Below are 22,460 nucleotides of genomic sequence, written 5' to 3'. Positions count from 1 at the left end.
TGTTGTAACTTACTTTACTGAGGACTTTTTTTGCAAACAAAATCCCAAAAAGAGGAAAATATTAAATAGAGAAAATAATTTTTTTAAAATTTATTTCACGTTTTTTTTTTTTTTGTTTTTTTTTTTTACATCTGTTTCCCTATCCATGCTATGCATGTGAAGAGATGGAGAAAAAGTAAAAGGAAAAAAAATAATCCACAAAGATGACTTTTGTCCAATAAATCAGAATTGAAACTGAGTAAACAAAAATGTGGCCATCGGAATAGATGAACGCAGCAGTTGGAAATGACCATTCGACTAGCATTAGTCCCTACCTTGAAAATCAGAATTTAAAAATCTAGGAATTTTACATTTCTATCTACCTAAATATTGAGGAGGGAAAAACACCCACAAGAGAGATATACATTAAAAAAAAAAAAAAAAAAACATACATAATATATATGCATGCATACACACACACATCTCCACACATATATATTGATAAATACATACCTACAAATATATGTAATTATGTATATTTTTTATTTATATACAAACATGCACATATAATCATAAATATGTATACACTATGATATACATATGTATGCACACAAAAACACATACATACACATGAGGACCAGATTTTCTTGGAATGATTAAAAGAAATAAGCATTGTTACAAAATGCAAACGTCAGTTCAGGATAAATGGGTTTGATAGTGAATGGTGGTGAATACATAAATTCCAAACAAATAAAAAGATAAATACATAAAATAAATATAGAAATACATTTTTTCTCATATATATATATGCCGTGAGCTGTGGTGAAGGCAACCTTTCTAGGAGGAGCAAATCTCTGATTTAAAAAACCATAAAGCGGAAGACCAGTACCCGCGGAAGACCAGTCTGCAGTTTAATTTGTTGCTGGCTATCTTGCTCTTGCTTGTTGCTGGATCTCAACATTTTGAACCGAGAGAGAGACTTAGCTGTCATACAAAGCTAAGACTCTGTAACATCATATTTGTATAGATACTCCCTCAGACATTTGGGCTCATGGATTTTAAATGTCTGAGGGAGTGGCACTCGTCTGACAAGACGCTGCAATCATCATATATATATATATATATATATATACATACATACATACATACATACACGTGTGTGTGTGTGTATTTCAATACTATGTATTTACTGAATAATTGAATTTACCATACCTCGGGTTTCATGAGTTAGACAGAACTGGTCAGCTGTGTCATACAGCTTATGAAATGTCCAAGCATTTAACAAATGTATAATATTTAAAGACATGTACATATTCTTATTTATTTAATTGAGCACTCTGTCTTAATTCCTTATATATATATATATATATATATATATATATATTAGTCCGCGCGTGAAAGAGCAGGACACAAAATGTTTTAAATAATAATAGAATAACAATAAAGACTTTCACTGGCGAGGACTACTATTGACCATAACCAGTTATACATTCCTTTTGAAATTTTCATCTCTATTTTTCTCGTTATGTACTGAATATTTGTTAATGAAACCTATATGAAATATGTTCCTTATTAAATTTTAAAGAATTTCTATTCTGAAAGAAGTTTACAAAATTTAATCTAAAAAAGTTATTTTAAAGTTTTTGTTAAAAAAAATTCAGATTTTCTCATTATTCAGAGCTATATTACAAAGAGGGAGTTGCAAAAAATGAGTTGTGGTGTGAGGAGAAATACAAACTGAAACAGAGAGAATATTCAGATCTGTAATAATACAAAGAGGGCGTTGCAAAAATGAGTTGTTGTGTGAGGAAAAATACAAACTGAAACAGAGAGAATATTCAGATATGTAATACAAAGAGGGTGTTGCAAAAATGAGTTGTGGTGTGAGGAGAAATACAAACTGAAATAGAGAGAAGGAGAGTTTTAAAATATAATCTTAAAAAGATAAGATACAAGTTAGAAAAGCATTTCATCCAAGGCATGAAAATTGTTAAACAAAATGTTTTTACTATAGGCTTTAAAAATAAAGGTACAAGGTCCAATTTGAAATTTATTTATCTTCAAAGTGCACTTTTATAAATTTTACAAAGTAAGTTATAAAATTTTTATTTAAATTGAATCAAAAAATTACCTTGGATTTATTTTATGTAATGTACATTTTGTTGCACTTTAAAAACATTATCTTTCATCTAGCAATTAATGATATAGATATAAAATTTTCAATGATTTTTGTTAAAAAGTGCAACAGAATGTACATTACATAAAATAAATTCAAGGTAATTTTTTTTATTTAATTTAAATTAAATTTTTATACCTTATATTGTAAAATTTATAAAAGTGCACTTTGAAGATAAATAAATTTCAAATTGAATCTTGTACCTTTATTTTTAAAGCCTATAGTAAAAACATTTTGTTTAACAATTTTCATGCCTTGGATGAAATGCTTTTCTAGCTTGTATATATGTGTGTGTGGCATCATGTTTTCATTCAGACAAGTATTGTTGAATAGCTTGAAGTGTTTTTGGCTAATGAGCTTTTTTTGTAATTTTTCAATTTTTCGAATTGTTGTTCTCATTTCTCTGTCTAATCTGTGCAAGAAAGTTCCATAGTCATGTTCGTTCATCTGTTTTTTTTTTTTTTGTGTTTTGCAAGTACTTTTAACCGAGTTTCAGTCATTTTCAGGCATTTTTTGATTATTGTTTCATTTAAAATCTGGATGCTTTTATATGCTTTGGTTAAAATTATATTTAAATTTCTTCAACTAGTGAAGCGTTTCGTGTGTAAAAAAAAAAAAAAGTAATAAAAAACCGTCTGAAAATGACTGATTAAACTCAGTTGAAAGTACTTGCAACCCCCACCCCCAAAAAAAAAAACAGATGGATGAAGACGACTATGGAACTTTCTTGCACAGATTCGACCATGAAATAAGAATGACAATTCGAAAAATTGAAAAGTTATGAAAAAAGCTTGTTAAGCAAGAACACTGTGCTATTCAACGATACTTGTCTGTATATACACACACACATTATATATAAAGTCTTTCTTAATTATTTATAGAGTTAGATTTTTTCATGAATCGATCATTATGAATTTTGAAATATATTCTAAACAAACACGTAATTAACATTATTTTATTTTTTGTGTAAACTTTATTATTTAGGGATTGTGCCAACCTGAATTCCTACCTGCATTCAAAAAACTTTTAAAATAATTTTCAGTTATCAAATTTTCAGTTATATTAAGTGATACATTTTATGTTGTAGGTGTGTGAACAAGAGTACCATGTATGCATTTAGTAAACTCTTAAGCTATTTAACTAATTATGAATTATGGAATATGTATTCTGGCCAACGTGGTGTGTAACGTGAACACGTTATTTTTTTAAAACCCTGTATGTTCTGGTTGAACTAATTCGTTCAGTCGTAAATAAATGAATATAACGACATAAATAAATTGGGAATTGATTTAAACACACCTTAGTTCAGTATCTGGATAGATGACAGATATCTCCAGATTGCAACTGTCCATTCAATATGCCACCATCTAAAATTAACAATAAATATTTTTAAGTCATCTACACTATAATTCAGGTCATAAAGGGTTTACTATACCATTTAGGGGACATCACTGAAACCATACAATACCCCTCAAACAAAAATAAAACATTAAAATTTAAAACTAATGCTATATTTATTGCTTATACCCAGTCTGGAATGGGTGACGATTATTCTCCTATATTAGTAATTGGGTCTAAATATTCAAAATACTTCACCTAAAATGTATCAGTTAATAAATTTTGAAAATTATATAATTATATATAAGTTTTGAAATAAATTTTGTCCGAGTAAATAATAAAAAAAATATCTATCATATATATGTGTATGCTTTATGCTAATAGAAAAAAAATATAAAAGTGCTCAACTACAAGTCATACAAGAGCAAATATTAATTATTTTACTTAATTACTATACATTACTGCATCCACTGGTGATACCCAGGTTTCATCCGTCTGGTTATCCTGAAATTATTAAAAAATCCGGATTGTGATTCTTCAGATAATTTTTCCTCATTCCAAAATGCCCAAACGGATGAAACCTGGGTATTTTGAGTAAACGCAGTAATGTATAGTATTTAAATAAAATATATGAATATTGTGTCCAAAATTGAATTTCATGTCATCCAGTTTAAAATAGTTGATTGTAATTTTTTAAAATATTTTTCTTATTTAACAATTAAAAATCTTCATTATTATTATTGGTGCATATATATATATATATATATATTAGTGATAGAACAATTCCAATATTTTCCCTAATTCCGACACAGCTACTGAATCTGTTCTAAATTCCTGATTTCAATACAAATGCCGATCCCAATTTTTGTGGAAATCTCTAAATTTTAACTGTGGAGTTGTTGTTGTTTTTTTTATTTTTTAGATTACTCTAAAGCTATGCAATATTTACATATTTTTTGTAGACATAAAAAATACATTTGTTGAGGATGGTGATCTATAGATTTAGTTTTACTAATAGTTCAAAATCGTGCCAGTAATGCAAAATTAAGTTAAAAACAAAACAAAACAAAAAATCGATTTTGGCATTGGAAAATAGGCACAATTTTTCTGATTTTTCCGATTCCGACTAATCTTTCCAATATTAATATGTGTGTTTGTGTGCGTGTGTGTATTCAAATCAAATTTTAGACAGTGCATAGAAAGATGATTTTATGAAAACTTCAAATATTTTTAAATTTCAAATACATTAATACAAAGTATTACAAGAAATAAACAGATAATCAGATTTTTGTTTTCAATCATTTACAAACTAAAATACTCCTCATCAGAAAATAAAGACAAAATATCACAAATCAGGAAGATATCCAATACTGCCAGCAAAAATAATCACATATTTCTAAATGAGCTTTTAATAAATTATTTAAATAATACAATTTAAGTATTAAAAATATATTCATCGCAAGTAAGCTACATAGAACCATTTAATTTAACAAATTCTTTTGGAAAACGAAATGAGACTTTCTGTATAACTTACTTAGTATACATATTTGCATATTATTACATCAGCCTGCTCATGTATTGAAACAATATATATATATATATATATATATATATATATATATATTATTATTATTATTATAAAGGGTAAAATGGAAAAAAGATCTAAAACTCAAAACTGTAGCTCATCGTTTCATCCAACTCTTACAAAGGCTTTTTCAAGAGTGATAAATCGAAAACATGACAAATGACAAAAAGACTTATGTCACTCTTTAAAAACACCATCATAGCAGTTGAGTGAAATGTTGAGATGCATTCTTGACTTAAAGATCTTTCTGTTTCCATTTTATCTCATCATGTCAGATTTATTTTATCTTTTTAATTTGTTACATACACACACACACACACACACATACATACATCAGAGATGTGATTGGCCAATGACAAAAAAAAAAAAAATGGTTGAAATTAAAACAAATTTCCCAACCTGGGGGAGACCATAGCCACCTACCGATTTCACAATCTGTGGACCACAACCCCTCCCTCTCATGTGTGTAAAGGGCACTGGAAAGAAAGAACTCTTTTTAATATGAACAACTCGGATAACATTCTTTGATGAAATAAAAGTCATCTAACTTCCTTACACCTCCCCCCACCCCATGCATCATTGAACTTTTAAGATTTTTAGTTTTCAGAAAGAACTATCACAAGAGGGGAAAAGGAAGGCGAGAGAAGAAGAAGAGAGGAAAAAAACAGGAAAAAGAAAAAGTGTAAGAAAAAAAGAGAAATAAAATCCAGCTGAATATAAGGAGCTAGAGTTCTAGTGATTTAGCAAATATCAGCTTTTTCTTATTCAAAAAAGAAAAGGGTAGAAAAGTCCTTAGAATGTTCTAGTAATAAAAGTGGAAATTCACTTTCACCAGATTGAAAACAAAAATAGTGAAGAACAGATATAATTTCTAAAAAAAAGATACATAAGAATTTTTTAAAATGTAAATGCTTCTTTATCGAGTACTCGACATTATAAATTGTAAAAGTATATGACAGAACTAATACAATCCTTAAAGTTACAACGTTAAGATTTGTACAGTGAATTGCAACTTATATGAAATTTTTGTATTTTGTTATTTTTTTTTTTTTGTTACTTCCACCAAAACTTTGGAGAAAATTATTAAAAAAAGAATGTGATGTAAAAAAAAATTAAAAAAAAAAAAAAAAAACTCATGAGGAACGAAAGTGCTTGAGATGGCTGAGAAATGAATTCTTGTGGTTATATTACACCAATTATTATTGGAGACCCAGAAACTTGCTCACCATGTAGAAAAAGTAATTAAAAAAAAAATTTACAAAATGTGAAAATTCTGTAGTCTTTAATCAGACTTGTATACATTACAAATATGTATGTGTGTGTGTACATGCATATGTGTTTGCATAAAATCTTCCACCCTCACAAGGTATATTTATATCTATTTCAAGTGTCTTTTTCCATATAAAAACTGCAAAATATATACAAGCCATAAACATTCTCTATCGGTCTATGGCCTCTTTCTCTTCATTTCCATCTATAAAATAAGAAGTCCACATTTACAACAATCAAACAAAACAAAACAAAAAAAATAAATGGTCATGTGATTTGTCTTTTAGCATCTGTACAAATTCTATTGTTTTTATTTGTCTGTTTCCGTTTTTCAAAGTTCTTCTTTTTCTTCAAGATATTTTTTCTTTCACAACACGTCTACTCTTGACCAGACTGATAACTATAGTGGCTCCTCCTACTAGAATTATGTTTAATTAAAAAGGGAGATAACCACAAATATCCAGATGGGAAGGCAGGTTCATTAGACGGTGCTTCATATTAATGCAGTTATCTCCCAAAATAACGGCCAAATTTTATTGACTAGCTTTCTTTGATTTTCCAAGAGAAAACAGGGCAAATTAATCCACTGTATTAATTCTGCTGCATAATTTGAGGATTTTTTTTTTTTTCAAATATTAATTTGTTTTCTAATTTTTGTAGATTAATTAAGAAATAATAAAATCAAACAGTGTTGATTAAAAATGAAATTGAAATATATTACAAATTAAATATCGATATCCTGAAATTAAACAGTATAAAGCAATCATCTTCCAGATGATGACGCCAGAAAAGAGATATGTTGCCACCCAGAGTTGTTGGAAGAGTGAAGAGAAGATAAGTTTTGTTTTGTAAGAAACAAATAAAATCAAACAGTATTGATTAAAAATTTAATTGAAATATATTACAAATTAAACAGCAGAATAATGACATTACAAAATATGCCAACATAAAAATTAAAAGAAAAAAATGAAAACTCACAAAAAATCAGAAGACAAATTAATATTTACAAAATAAAAATCCACAAAATTCATCAGACATCTAATTAATATGGGAGATTAATTTGTCCTGCTACCACTTGAAAGAATTAGAAAAAACTATTCGATAAAATTTGGCAGCCATTTGGGAAGCTAATCGCTTCAATATAAGTTAGACAGTTATTCAGTTTACTATTAATAATTTTACTGTAAAATTGCGCTTCATGTGTAGATACATAGTAAGCATCAAACAATTCTTTTGATTAAAAATCTTTAATTAAAATTATTAATTAAAAATGGAGAAGTTTAAAACAATTAAATTTCAGACAAAATGTAATGTTTAGTAAATGAAATAGTAGATAGGCCAGTAACAATAACACATACATCTCTAAAGCCAGAAGATGCACTTGTATTTTTTTTTTTTACTAGCTTGTTTTACACTTATCCACTATTCCATAAGCTAAACATATTCAGAAATATTTTTTTTTAATTTGTTTTTACTTTTAATTAAAAAAAAATTTAACTATGTATCCACATATGCAGGTAATTTAAAAATATTATGACTAAAAACATTTCTTTTTTGGTTTTCTTCGTTCTTCTATGCCATTAGCAGCAGCTGAAGCAGCAACCAGCATGCAATTGTCTCACTGATTTCCATCGGAGGAGAAAACAAGCCTACAAAAGAAAGTTTTGTTCGGTTAGAAAAAAATAAAAACCAAATGTTAAATATGATTCGACATCAAAGACAACAATACCTAATTCAGAACCTTTCAACCAGTAAGGGGTATAATGCAGATGGCTTTCACCAAAACTATCTTGTTATAACCCTAACACTGACCAAAATACAAAAATCGTTGAAGAATCATAACACAAAAAATGCTTTTATATTTATTGCAGTAGAATGTGGAAATTCTCTTAACACCTTCTCACAAAGTTCCACAAGACCGAGTACAGAGAGCAAAAAATAAAACGTTCAATTATTTTCATCTCAATTTCGTTCTGATTCTCTTTCAATCGATGACATAACCCTGACAATTGTTTTTAATACTTTCCTCAAACCACATGCCTTCAGAAGACAAACAATAAAATATTTTTATTTTCATCTCAACCTTTAAATCAGCAAAACAATCACAGTTGCTTTCCAAACACAATATCTACCCACACACCTGACATACAACTTATCTTCTAGCTTATAATTATTATCGACTAGCCTGATTTTATGATCACCTTAGGCTAATTTTATTTGAACTCAGTATATTTCCACTATAAAATTAACTCCCTTCAACAACCCATCCTCATAAGATATCTGCACTGGCTGGATTATGCCCTCCACCATAAGCCGGGAGAGTTCATCTACGAAGCCATTGCTCCAGTTCTTGTACAGGCTTGGAAATGGTGATGTGATGGGCAATGAAAAACCTGGCTGATAAAGCTCATCTGGAATCCAACCTGCACTTCCATATCTACAGTTTACTATTAAAACATCTGGTAGTTAAAGATCATCCAATCTCATTGGATTGAGGATGTGCACATCCAATAAAACCCCTGAGTCAGCACAAATCATTAGGTTTGGTCATATTTTTTTTTTTTTTTTTGCATGTATTATTATCCTAGAGTAAAGTTTATTTTGTGTATACAATTGTTTGCTATTCCACTTCTATAGTTTAACAGATTCTGGGGGTCTTGAAAGTTTGGAATTTTAAATTTCTCATTAAGACATAATCTACACGAGTCATCTAAATTTCTATATGTACTGGCCTATCGTACTATTTTCCACACTATTGGCAAGCGTCCACTTTTTTTTAGCTCCAAGTAATAGGTCATTGGCGCTCTTTTTATTCAGTTTTTTTTTTTTTTATTGAATATGCTTTTATGGTCAAAATATCTGGTTTTAATTAACAAATAAAATATGATCAAGAGTTAAACCAGTGAATCAATATTGCTGAAGTAATCATTTGGTTTAATAAAAATAAAGCTAAATGTACCTTCCTACATGTAATGGTGAAAAAAAATCAGTTGAAAACCCCTGAGTCATACAAACCTACATAAGAGAAGTAGTACAGGGTGTCCAAAAAGTCACTGAAGGGTTGAAAATCTTTGTCATGTTACCATTAATTTTTTTTTTTCTCTATTTCAAGTATTTTACAGATAATATTTTGAAAATTAATTATGGATAAGTATAGCACAATGCTTTGGCAACAACATTACCTCTTGCTATAGCAATGTCAAATGGCCACCACGTTCCCCAGACTTGACTAGCCCCAACTTTTTCTTGTGGGGATATCTTAAAGAAAGAATCCATATTAACAAACCCCAAACCCTGCAAGAATTGAAGGAAAACATCAGAAACGAAATAAGGGAGTTAAATCGTCATCCAGAGATTCTGCAATCTGTCACGAATAATGTTTTGGAAAGAGCACAAATATGCAAAGCTGAAAATGGGCAACATTTAAAAGACATTATTTTTCATAAATATTGTTTGAATTTTGCATTTTTTTTAAATTTCCCAATGTCTTAGTAAAATTGTGTTAAAATTACAGAAAGATATCATCAAAAATTAAGAATCTATATAAGTTTAAAACTCTTCAGTGACTTTTTGGACACCCTGTATTATCAAGAAAACATCATCCGCCTTCCTTTTGAAGGCTAAGAATGAAGTAGGCAATATCAATAATCTCAACAGAAAATGATTGATAAAAAATCAATATCAAGAAAAGAGAATATGAGAACAAAATCAAATTATCTTTATGAAGTTTTGAGATGAGGACTGATTCAAACTACTGTCCTCATCTTGTTTTATTCATAACATTTCAGGTAATGCAACCTCCATATTTGTTGGACTGCATCTCGTCAAACTCAGATCTTCTGTTCAACTCAAGAATACGCACAAACTTTTGAATGGGACACTTTATTTAATTCATAGGAGTAGCATACTTGAATTTCGTCATACAAATTGGATAAAAGATAAGAGAAATAAATTTTAATAAGTACCTGATTGACTTTAAGTAAAATCACCTTGGGGATATTTCTCCTTTGAGCTTGCTACTGAGACGATCTTTCTGCAAAATAAAATAAATCATTGAACACACACACACACACATATATATATAAAAAAAGGTGGTGCAAAAAATCTACATCCATAAACAATCTATTATATAACAATTTACAGTTTACATATACCAATTAATTTACTTGTAGACAATTTATGGCAAATGATTTATTTTTAACATAATTTTGATCATTTAGGTATCATATCTGATTTTATTTATTATATTTCAGATTGGTATCCATGGCAGGAAAGCTAAAAATTCCAGAAAGAGTAGAACTTGTGCGAAAGATGGCACCAGCTCACGTTCGGTCGCAGGTATTTTTAATGCTAAGAACCCGAATAGCAGACAAAGAACTGTCAGCTAAAATGTTGGTTGTTTCAAAGAAACAGGAAGCATCCACCAATGATTCCAAAGTGGAAGAACAACTGCAATCGATCCTGAAACATCTGTACAAGTACGAAGATATGTGGAAGGAAGCCCATATAAGTCATTAAGAAAAGTTTCACACGAAACGGCTGTATTAAGGCATTCTTTTCATCTATTTTGTCTCAAAATCATTTTGACCCATTCAAAATGCAGTTAGTACATGAACAGCATGGGATGACATGGATTGTCATATGAAGTAATATGCAGTTAAATGGGCTGTTAAACAGCAAAACAAAATAAAATAAATACAATAAGTTCAGCTAGAATTCGTCACTGTCAACTTTCTCAACTTCCAGCACATGTTCTCTCAACCACCTCTGCCAACAGGCGTTTTATTAGAAAACTGACCCCATTCCATTTGCATACGTGTGCAGTAGAAGATGAGATGTCGTGAGATTACACAAGACTACACCTTATAAATCCATGGCTGCCACCTTTAATTTCTTTTTCTCTCAGATCCGATCCAAAGGTAAGTTGTATAACCGCACAATACACACACACAGACGCTTTCTTCATTGATTATTACATTCATCTCTACATAATGTCAGTCGGGTTGGTTAGCAGACATAATTCACGGTTATGGTTGAAAGAAAATTCTCATTGGATTGAGGATGTGCACATCCAATACAATCCAATGATTATGGTGCGGGTGACTATATAGAGAAGTATAACACTCAGTCCTCATTTTTCCCCAAACATGATAACGGGCGAGTCATACCCTCATTTATTAGAAACATTTTTATACCTCACCTAGATGACGCGCCATTAGTAATTCAACATGATAGTGCTGTGGCACATTTTGTGAAGGATGTGCAGTTTTTTGGACAATACATTTCTAAGAAAATCGATTCAACATCGAGGATCAGTTGAATGGCCACGAAGATCTCCGGATTTGAGCCTTTTGAATTTTTTCTGATGGGGATATCAATTGTTTATGCTAACAGAGCAAGGACACTACAAGTACTAAAAGACAACACTACACAAAAAAATTAAAACCATAAGAGGGAATAACTATGTTCAGAAATATGCAAAGGTCCTGCGTCTTTTCAATAAAAAAATTGCTTGGAAAAAGATGGAAATCAATTTGAACACTTATTATAAACTGTAAATTGTTTAATAGTTACATTTTTATTAATAAATCAATTGTTATATATATTAATTGCATTTGTGTCTTGACTTTTGTACCACCCTATATGTATATATATATATATACATATATATATTCATGTTAAAAACAGGCAAAAGTTAAAGCCTATTTGCTTAGAATGCGTACTTTATGCCAAACTTCTAGACTAAATGGGGTATTGTGATGATTAATCCCTATTAATCACTAATTGTGCATAAAAACATATCTTAATACTTATTTGCTCCAACTTATAACAAGGGCCGTACAAAATTTCAGTCAGATTAGTCCTGTAGTTTTCAAGAAAAAGTGAAATGGACAGGTAGACAGAAATATAGATAAATCTTCACTTTTTCAGAAGATGTTTGTTGATGAGAACAAAACTTGTAAATCTCTTTGTACTCCTCAAATTGGTGTGCATAGCTGTCACCCCAGGAGGAAGCCTCTTCTGAAGGCAATACACAAGAAAGCCTGCAAACAGTTTGCTGAAGTCATGTCAACAAAGCCCATAGATTACTGGAACCATGTCCTATGGTCTTATGAGACGAAATTTAATTTGTTTGGTTCTGATGGCCTTAAGCATGTGTGGTGGCGACCAGGTGAGGAGTACAAAGATAAATGTGTCATGCCTACAGTCAAGCATGGTGGTGGGAATGTCATGATCTGGGGCTGCATGAGTGCTGCAGGTATTGGAGAGTTGCATTTAATTGAGGGAAACATGAACTCAAACATGTACTGTCAAATACTATAGCAGAGCATGATCCCCTCCCTCCAGAAACTGGGTCGCAGAGCAGTGTTCCAGCATGACAATGACTCAAAACACTCATCCAAGACAACCCCTGCTTTTCTGAAGAGGCTGAGGGTAAAGTGATGGACTGGCCAAGCATGTCTCTAGACTTGACCCCAACAGAACATCTTTGGGGCATCCTCAAGCAGAATGTGAAGGTATGCAAAGTCTCAAAAATCTGCCAGCTCCGCAACGTCGTAATTGAAGAATGGAAGAGCATTCCAATGGCTACATGTGAAGTTCTGGTAAACTCCATGCCCAGGAGAGTAAAGGCAGTTTGGAATAATTATGGTCACACAAAATATTGACAGTTGAGATGTATGTTAATACTGACAACTTTTCGTAAGGGGTATACTCACTTTTGTTGCCAGGGATTTAGCTTTTAATGGCTATATTTTGAGTTATTTTGAGGGGAAAATAAATTAACTCTGTTATATATGCTGTAGACCCATTACTTTTTATTGTGTCAAAAATTCATTTTTTCAGTGTTGTTCCATGAAGAGATATACTTAAATATTTGAAGAAATGTGATGGGTGTACTCACTTTTGTGATACACTGTGTGTGTGTGTGTGTGTGTGTGTGTGTGTGTGTGTGTGTGTGTGTGTGTGTGTGTGTGTGTGTGTGTGTGTGTGTGTGTGTGTGTGTGTATTTCATCATTAAATAATAAGTGCTCAAGAGCATTGTTTTGCTATTCAATGCACACTATACATTATGATCATCCCTTCGGAGAAGATGCCTTTTTTAACAATCAGAATAGTCTTAGCTTAAAACCCATGTTTGCAAGAGATCGTCTTTTGAATGGGTCCATCAAAAGGAAGTTAGTGGCGCCACATAAGCATTAGTTGTGGTTATAAGAACTATGCAACTATCTAAGGGCGACAACTCGCCATATGGTTATTATTAACTGGAAGTTGCTAGCAGGTTGTATCTGTCTGTGCAAGATTCTGCTAATGCCAAAATTTCATGAATCTGTTTCCTACAAGATCATAGAGAGTGGAATTTGGAGACAATTGAGCCGTGAAGACAAAAGATTGAGCTTGTGAAATAACAAATAATGTCTCAACCTTTGACAAGGGAGAAGTCACAGAGTGAACAGAAAGATTTTAAAATTCTTCATCCTTTTTTTCGGCATAAATGAAATGTCTTAGCTTCCTGGGTGAGAGAAGTGTCCAGATTACAGCGTCAACCTCACCCTAAATTGGAAATGTACCCAACAACATTCATAGTCTCCCTCCTCCCCAATCCTAGTGCTACATAACAGCAGTGCAAATCATCTTTGTCAAATGTTTCATTACAGAACAAACAGATGTGGGCTGGAGAGAGAAAGCATGTTGTTCTTTTAAAATGCTGGATCCATGTAAAAGAGTTTTCGGCTTTGAGTTTGCTTTTCTCCTTCAAGATTTTAAGAAATTTTGTTTAGAGTCATGTTAAAACGTGTATTTTGGCAGCTGGGTTCTATACGAGTGCTGCAATTTAAATTGACCTCATTATGAACTGTTACACTCATCTTAGATGACTATTATCGCAAAACTTAAGAGAATACGCTTTACAGTAGGTCAAACTTCAAATTGTCACAACCTCTCACAAAATAAGAGAATATAAGTTATGAAAATATATTTATGGCCATTAAGCTACAAAGAGGCTTTCACATTTCTTACTACAGGGAACTGTCAGGCTAAAATCAATTTAAGCCTGACAATTCCCCATTGGGATAAAATGCAGAATCCTCTATGTAGTTTAACTGCCATTAATATATTTTCATAACTTACTACCTGGCTCTACCCACGTATTGAGCACTGTTGAAGTAAATACTAAAAATCAATACATATCATCTTATAAAATTTTATGTGGATACATGAAATAATATATATATATATATATATATATATAAATATGTGTGTATGTGTGTGTGTGTGTATTTACTTTTATCAATATCGGTATATGATTGACATAATCATTCGTGTCACTATCACTGTTGCTGCTATTATAAATATTATTATCGCCATCTTTATTATGTTTATTTTTCATCACTATTACAAAATGTTTTATACTTATTACTAAATTTGTTACTATAATTACTAAATTATTATTATTATTATTTTATCTTTATCATCATCATGAGTTTTTGATAGCCTTAAGCTACAATTCTGCAACACTTAAAACTTTATAATCATCACTCCTACAATTTTTTAATAATGACATCGAATTTAACACTTTATAGAAAGATCTGTTTCGTTCTGTCTAGACAATTTTCAGTCAGAGTAATACGAGCTTTCACAGACTGATCCCCCACCCACATCCCTGCTTAGCCTGAACTTAATTACTTCAAAATTTAATTTGAAATCACTTTTTCTAATTAAGCCGATGATGAAGGTTCTCATACTGGATTTGTCTCTTTTTACTATTAGGTCCCATTTGACTGAGGACTGACTTCTCTTTGGGCTACTGCACTGCCCGGAAAAACAATTTTCATTATTTCAGCTGTTTTGAAAACTTTCCAATCGGAATGCATTCTCTCTAAAGAACTATTTTGCATTTCAGATCAACTTGAGAAGATTTTCATGCAAGCTGAAATATTATGCATTATTATTTATATTTATTTTTTTACATATCCAACATTTTTCTACTTTTTTATTTGGCAATTTATAACTACAATAAATTGCGGTTTCATTTAATGCCATAACTAGCAAATTCTAGCATTGCTACAAATATAATTTGGTGATTTCTTTATGCCCTCTGATGAGAAGAATAACAAGAATAGCATTCTTTGAAACTCTGCGGAATAAGGACTTTGTAAATTGTTTTTTGGAGTATTCAGTCAAACAATAAATTTTGATTGTAAAGTTCAACTTACAGTTTTAATTTTCTTTCTCTTATATATTAGTGTTGGGACGATTAATCAGAATTGGAAAAATCAGAGCTTTTTGGGGTACTGGAATCAGTATCGGAATTGGGAAAATTTGAGCCTATTTCCCAATGCCAAAACAGATTCCTTTATTTGTCTATTTTATTTGATTTTTGTTTAAGAAAACATCTTCCACTGCTTGTAGTAATAATAAAATAATAAATATTTATTGATTTAAACTTCCAGTAAACTAAAATCTCTAGATCATCCCCTCACGAGTGTGTTTTTACGCTTGAGAAAATATATGCACATTTATGATGCGTTTTTACAGTAATCGGGACAAAATAACAATTTTATAGTAAAATATTTAGAGATTTATAAAGAATCGGTAAGTGTATCAGAATCAGGAATTTAGTACGGAATCAATAAAACTATTGTAATCGTCTCATCACTATATATATATATATATATAACTTATAATTTCAACTAAACCTTTAAAATTTCGAACTTACAGGTTAATCTCCCTTTCTACATCTAAAATATCCGATAATCATAAATTGTAATTGGAAAAAAAAAAAGAAAGTAAAAAATAAAAACAAAATAGATTAAATGAAGAATGATAATGAACTAAGTATAAAGTAATGTTAAACTTTATTTCCTTATTGAATAAGTTTTAAACAAAAACTTTTCTTAAATTACATAAATAGGTTAGCTGATATTTTTGTAAATAAACAAAGCAAATTTCAGATACGAAACTAACATAGAATCGTAATGATTTAACTTACTTGATTAGTTCGGATTAAAAAAATAAAATTTTTAAGATAAGTTAAATTAAATAAAGAAATATAGAAATTTAATTTAAGAAATCAATGAATAGTATTAATAAAACATTAAATGGACATAGGTAATTAGTGGTAAAATCGCATGATATTTAGTTTGAAATTTTTTTTTCTTTTAAATAGATTTGAAAAAGAGCTAAATATATAAATCTTTAAAAAATACTTTGCAAGGATGCGATAGAGGTAAAATAGTTTCGCTTGTTTTCTTTTCCTTATAAGGGAAATGTTTTCCTTAATGTTTCATTGTTAAAGTGTTTTTTATTCAATAAGTCTGAAGAAAGGCTGTTCTTGTGAAAATTTTCAAACAACATAATGTTTGAATTTGTCCAAATGGTCTTGAAATAATTGTAACTAACAATGAAATACACTATTTGTTGCTATCAACCCATTCTTTGAAGTCTTGGTTTTTGTTAAAACAGTATATATATATATATATATATATATATATATATATATATATATATATATATATATATACACTGTTGTTTGTTAGTTTCATTTTACTTTAGTCAAAGTTCTCAGGAATCAAGGAGCCTTTTTTCTGGGGCTAATGCTTGATCTCTATACAAGATAAATAAATATTCAAACATTCGATTAAAATTCTCTTTTATATTTCAAACACTGAATTAATAAAAGTTAAAAACAATTTTCCTCTTTCCAATTAACCTTTAAATGTTATAATATATCTTTCTTGTGGTCTCTTAGTCTTATTGAATTCCAGGACAAGAATTTATTTAGTCTGGTGGAGTATCCAGCTTTGTGCTGTTCTTGACGTAACATCACTTTGAGAAGATGCACCACTCTTCATAAAAAACACTGTGGGTTAGCTACACAGAGGAAATCTTATTTCAGCAGCGAATACGATATTATTTTGAATATTTCATCAGGGTTTGCTTATAGTGAAAAATATCCTCCTGCCAGGTTGTTATTTTGACAAAACCTGTAACCTAAAACCTATATAGACACTCAGATAGTATCGCATAGGCATTTAAAACTTTTAAATTTCTTTTTAAAATTTTATAATATGCACCGTGATAGGGGAATTTACTTAACTTTTTAAAATTTGACTGGGGGTATTTAAAAATAAACCTTGTGAGTTTTGTTCTCGGTGAAATATTTGTGACTGGGGGTATTTAAAAATAAATCTTGTGAGTTTTGTTCTGGGTGAAATATTTGTGACTGGGGGTATTTAAAAATAAATCTTGTGAGTTTCGTTCTGGGTGAAATATTTGTGACTGGGGGTATTTAAAAATAAATCTTGTGAGTTTTGTTCTGGGTGAAATTTACAATTGTTTGTGTCGCATTGTTGTTGATTATACTTTTGCTGAATATCTATAGATGTTCTGTGGAAGACAATCCAGTGTTTAAAATATTTTTATGCTTCATTGTAGGACTTCAACACTGTCATGAGACTTCTATAAACAATTATAATACCCTTGTCTATGCTCTTTATTTGGCACAGGATTTGAAAAATGTTTTAAATTATCAAATCATATGTACACGCACACAAAAAGGTGATTCCCGCAAGTTTATTTTTACAAGGTAAGATCCAGGAAATCCTTACTATGGTTATATAATAGATTGAATTGTATATTTATTTGGTATAAAACTGAATGGTGGTTTTGCATCTACTTTGAAGATAGGAAAGTAAAATAAAGAATTTGAAATTTTAAACATTAAAATTAGTGAAAACATTTGGAAATTGCAAAATTTTGTTGGAATAAATCATGTGACTCCAACTATATTTTTTGTTCCTGTGTTCATGTTCAGTTTCATATCTATACAAAAAATAATGGTCTGAAGAGTTAGAATTCATTAGTGTCGTTAAAGTTAGTAAGTTAATTCATGCTGATCACATCTAAATTTAGATGTATAAACCATTTTGGGGTAATTTAATGTCTAACCCAGTAATTCCAGAAAAAAGGTTTTATGCATCAAATTCTTTATATATTCAAATATTTATTCATGGTATTTGGTTTTATGGTTTTGTAGGGGAAAATTGTTTTGTTTTGTTTTTTTTAACTTTGCAAAACATGATTAAGGGAAAGGAAAAAACAATAACATCAATGTTTGGTGCATTTTAGATCAGGAAGTCAATATCTTCGGACAGCCTGATTCAATAGGATCTATGGAGCGAGTGTTGAATTTTCATGGGGCCAAAAAAAATCTACAAGTTTCAAAAATAGTATTTGATTCAGCTAAAAGAATTGGGAAAAAAATGGTATGGGAAGTTGTAAATATGATAAAGTTGCAGGACCCTCACAGTAATGTTGAAGGCTGTTGGTAAAGCAGGCACTGAAATGATCATAGACTTAACATTGCATTTTGAAAGACTGGAATTTAGTCCAATTCTGAATGATTAGAAAGGTAAAGTAAGAGGTCTAGATCAATATAATTATATCAACTTAAGGTGGATTAGGTCCTGAAAGCCGTTGAAAGATGACCACCTGTAGACTTGCTTTGTGTCTCTTTAGTCTAACATGATCAGTGCAAGTTACTTTGATTTAACCTTACAAACAGTATTTAACAGCAAACCTCTCCTATACAGAAGTATATAATGTATATCAAATTGTTCTGGCTAAGAAGAGAGCTGCAATTTCAATTAGCCATTAACTTAACCCAAATCAGGTGTCAGCATTTTTTTTTTTTTTTTTTGTCTGGGGAATTTGAAACAGGCATCATACGCCATATTTTCTTTAGAATGTTAACAATAACATGGCAGAAATTTTGGTTTGTTAACATTCTTAGAGAACACCAATATCTGAAATTCTCATCATCCAACGTTAATGAAGCTTTAAACTGTTGCAAAGACGGATTCATCATCCAACTTGAGTTTGCCAAGAACTTTAATAATATTAAAGTTTTCAACTGTGTTTTTGTTTGAGCAAAGATGAGAAACAACAATAGATTAAGTGGTCACCCATTCATCCATCACAACAAAAACATGAAACGTGAACTCTAATGAGCACGCGAGTTAGAACAAAACAGATGGACGACCCCACTTTTTTTTTTCAAAGATAAAAAGTAAACAACAGTTTTAGATAAAATAAGGTAATTTTATAGAATCACGTCCATCTAAATAAAAAAATAAAAAAAACTCACTCAACGCTACTACCTAACCCTTAGTCTGAAAAAGGTGAGATCGTTCCATCCAGTAGATATCTCACTGCTGATGCATTTCTCTACCTGTATAAGAGTCAAGTACTGGTACCACATCTTGGCAGGAGCTTCTAGAAGCCCGAGTTCAAAATAGACTTCGTAGCCTAGTGGGAGATGCCCTTTTCTCTTCCCTGTAACCTCTTTCCCACAGAAGAGACATTGCGAGCCTGTCTCTGCGTTGTCATTATTTTCATAGCAAGTGCTTGTCTGAGCTCCAATCTATGGTCCCCCCATAGCCTGACTTATACGAAAAATACTTGTCTAGCTGGAGCTACTATCAATGATATCCCCAATGTTTTATCTGTGCCTAAAACTAAACGTAGATTCCATGAACAAAGCTTCTTTCTTAGAACTGCACACATGTGGAACTCTGTTCGGAGTTCCTGCTTTCTAACCAACTACAATATGGTTGTCTTCAAGTCCAACGTAAACAAGTTCTTGATGAGCCAGCCCCTTAAGTAATCAAATTTACCTAATTCCTGCTACTAACAATTACTACAACATTTTCACAATGACTACTGTACACTCATCAACCCTTATCCTCGAGTGGCCTACGGGTCTTGATAAGTGGTGACTCCTTTGTAAAAAAAAAAAAGAAAAAACATACATACAATTATAATAAAATTTATACCAGAATTTTCCAACATTTCAGTTTCTTCCAATTATATTATGGGTCGAAACAGAAAGAAGGGGCAGTAAAAACAAAAATGTTTTTTCTAAGAGCAGAGAGTGAAAACGTACATAGTGGTGATCGTCATTCAATCCCGAGCAATGTTGGGTAGCCCTGCTAGTATAGAATAATAAACTTGACTTATCCGTGTTCAAAAAAATCAAATGTATTATAATAAAGCTCTATTTAAAAAGATACTGAACACTCCATGCTATCTTGATTCTGTTGTTTTGAAATTCATTTACAAAGTGATCATGGCTTTTGTTCTAATGACCTCAGAGAAAGTAAATTTAGACAGTGTAGGGATGTGTGTGTAGAACAGGAGACTTTGATGGTATGGTCACATTGAAAGAATGGATGAAAGTTATTGGTTTAGCAGACATAAAAAAACTAAAGTAGCAAATTCAGTTCATATGGAAATGCCACAGAAAACATGGGATGAAGTGATAAAATGGACTTGAGTGAAACAGGGGTAAATAAAGACCTGGGCAGAGATAGGTTAGCTTAGAAGTCAATTTTTTAAAGCTATCCAAAGCATTTCAGCATGTAAAATGAACATAAAACCCATGATGATAATCACCCATCTAAGTATTAGGGAAGAGGGAAGACTAGACTCTCAAGCTTTGTTAGGGTATCTAGTCTAAGAGAAAGAAAACTCTGAAATGACACTAGTTCTTCTATACTTTTTTTTTATATATATATGGAGGTCACCTCTTATCAAGGCCCAGAAGCCACTCGGGGATAAGGGTTATTGTGTGTACAGTAATGAATGGGATAGTATCATAGTATTAGTTAGTATTGGAGATTTGGAAAAGTGTCATTACTTAAGGGGGCGGTTCATCAGGAATTTGTTTGTGTTGGACTTGAAGACACCAAAGTTGAAGTCGGGGGGGGACAGGCAAGCGGCAGAGAGTTCCACAGGCATGCAGTTCTAAGAAAGAAGCTTTGTTCATGGAATCTACGTTTTGATTTAGGCATGGACAAAGAGTGGGGAAAATTATTGACAGTGGTTTCAGCTAGCCAGGTGTTTTTCGTGAAAGATTGGCAAGGGGGGATCAGAGAATGGAGCTCAGACGAGCACTTGCCATGGAAATAACGATAAAACAGAGACAGGCTTGCAACATCTCTTCTGTGGGAGAGAGGTTGCAGGGAAGAGAAAAGGGCATCCCCCACCAAGCCACGAAGTCTATTTTGTACTCTGTCAAGGCAGGATAGATTGTTTTTAGCAGCTCCTGCCCAAATGTGGTAGAAGTACTCCATCCTTGGACGTACTTGGCTTTTATATAGATAGAGAATTGCATCATTAGTGAGATATCTTCTGGAGCGGTAGAAGGACCCCACTATTTTCCCAGCAACCTTGGCCACAGACTTGACATATGTGTTCCATTTCAGGTCAGGAGTAAAGGTCAAACCCAGAGGCTTATCAAAACATGGGGCCTCCCCTAGAGGAAAGCCATTCATTTCAATCGATGCCAGATGGGGATCAGAGCGTTTATGATGTAATGATAGGAGCTTGGTCTTGGATGCATTAAAGGGAACCAGCTACCTCTTCCCCCACTGTACCACTCGCTCAAGATCTGAGGAGAGAGAATCAGAGAGAACATTGTCATTTACGGCCTTTGATGTGTTGCCATAGATAGTCGTGTCATCAGCATAGATGTCAACGAATGATTTTATCATAGAACTGTCTTTTTCATTGGCGCAACCAATACCAGATCAGGAAAAATGTGGCTGGTGATTGTGCAACCCTTGTTTTTCTTTCAAACTGCTTGGCCTAACGTTCACAGGAAACATGAGTTGGAGCAATTATATTGAAAACATTGCCAGGGCCGCTGCGAAAAAGGTAGGCTCTCTCTACCGTGCTAGAAAACTACTGACACCTGAAAGTATAGTGTACCTCTATAAGGCCACCATTTGCCCATGTATGGAGTATTGTTGTCACATTTAGGCTGGTGCATCTGCTACTAGTCTCTCGCTCCTAGACAAGGTTCAAAAAAGAGTCGCCAATCTGATAGGCCCTGAACTGGCATCTAAGCTTCAGCCTCTGTCCCATCGACGAAACGTTGCATCCCTCTGCCTGTTCTACAAGTATTTTAATGGTGAATGCTCTGGTGAGCTGCAGACACTTGTGCTCCAATGACGTAGACAAACCCGACAGGCAGCTAAATCTCACCCCCACACAGTAGAAATCCCTAGACGTAAAAGATCTTTCTACTCCAGTAGTTTCTTCCCCAGAACC

At 31.8% G+C, this 22,460-nt stretch overlaps 1 protein-coding gene across 3 annotated transcripts in view; it reads right to left on the bottom strand.

Moving 5' to 3' along the window:
• Positions 1 to 6,343: 6,343 nt before the first annotated feature.
• The window catches only part of LOC145256196 (formin-like), a 154,059-nt gene continuing 137,942 nt past the window's right edge, over positions 6,344 to 22,460 (bottom strand). For all 3 annotated transcript variants that reach the window (XM_080114806.1, XM_080114807.1, XM_080114808.1), the window contains 2 exons: positions 10,313 to 10,380; positions 6,344 to 7,996 (listed from right to left, as the gene is read on the bottom strand). In XM_080114806.1, the coding sequence (XP_079970932.1) occupies positions 10,333 to 10,380 (48 nt within the window). In that variant the 3' untranslated portion in view covers positions 6,344 to 7,996; positions 10,313 to 10,332. The remainder of the gene's footprint in view (positions 7,997 to 10,312; positions 10,381 to 22,460) is intronic.

Source organism: Euprymna scolopes, chromosome 32 (genome assembly GCF_053919585.1).
Source record: "Euprymna scolopes isolate OS-2025 chromosome 32, ASM5391958v1, whole genome shotgun sequence".
Taxonomy (NCBI): domain Eukaryota; kingdom Metazoa; phylum Mollusca; class Cephalopoda; order Sepiida; family Sepiolidae; genus Euprymna; species Euprymna scolopes.
The sequence above is the reverse complement of the archived record's forward strand: the minus strand, read 5'-3'. Positions and strand labels throughout refer to the sequence as shown.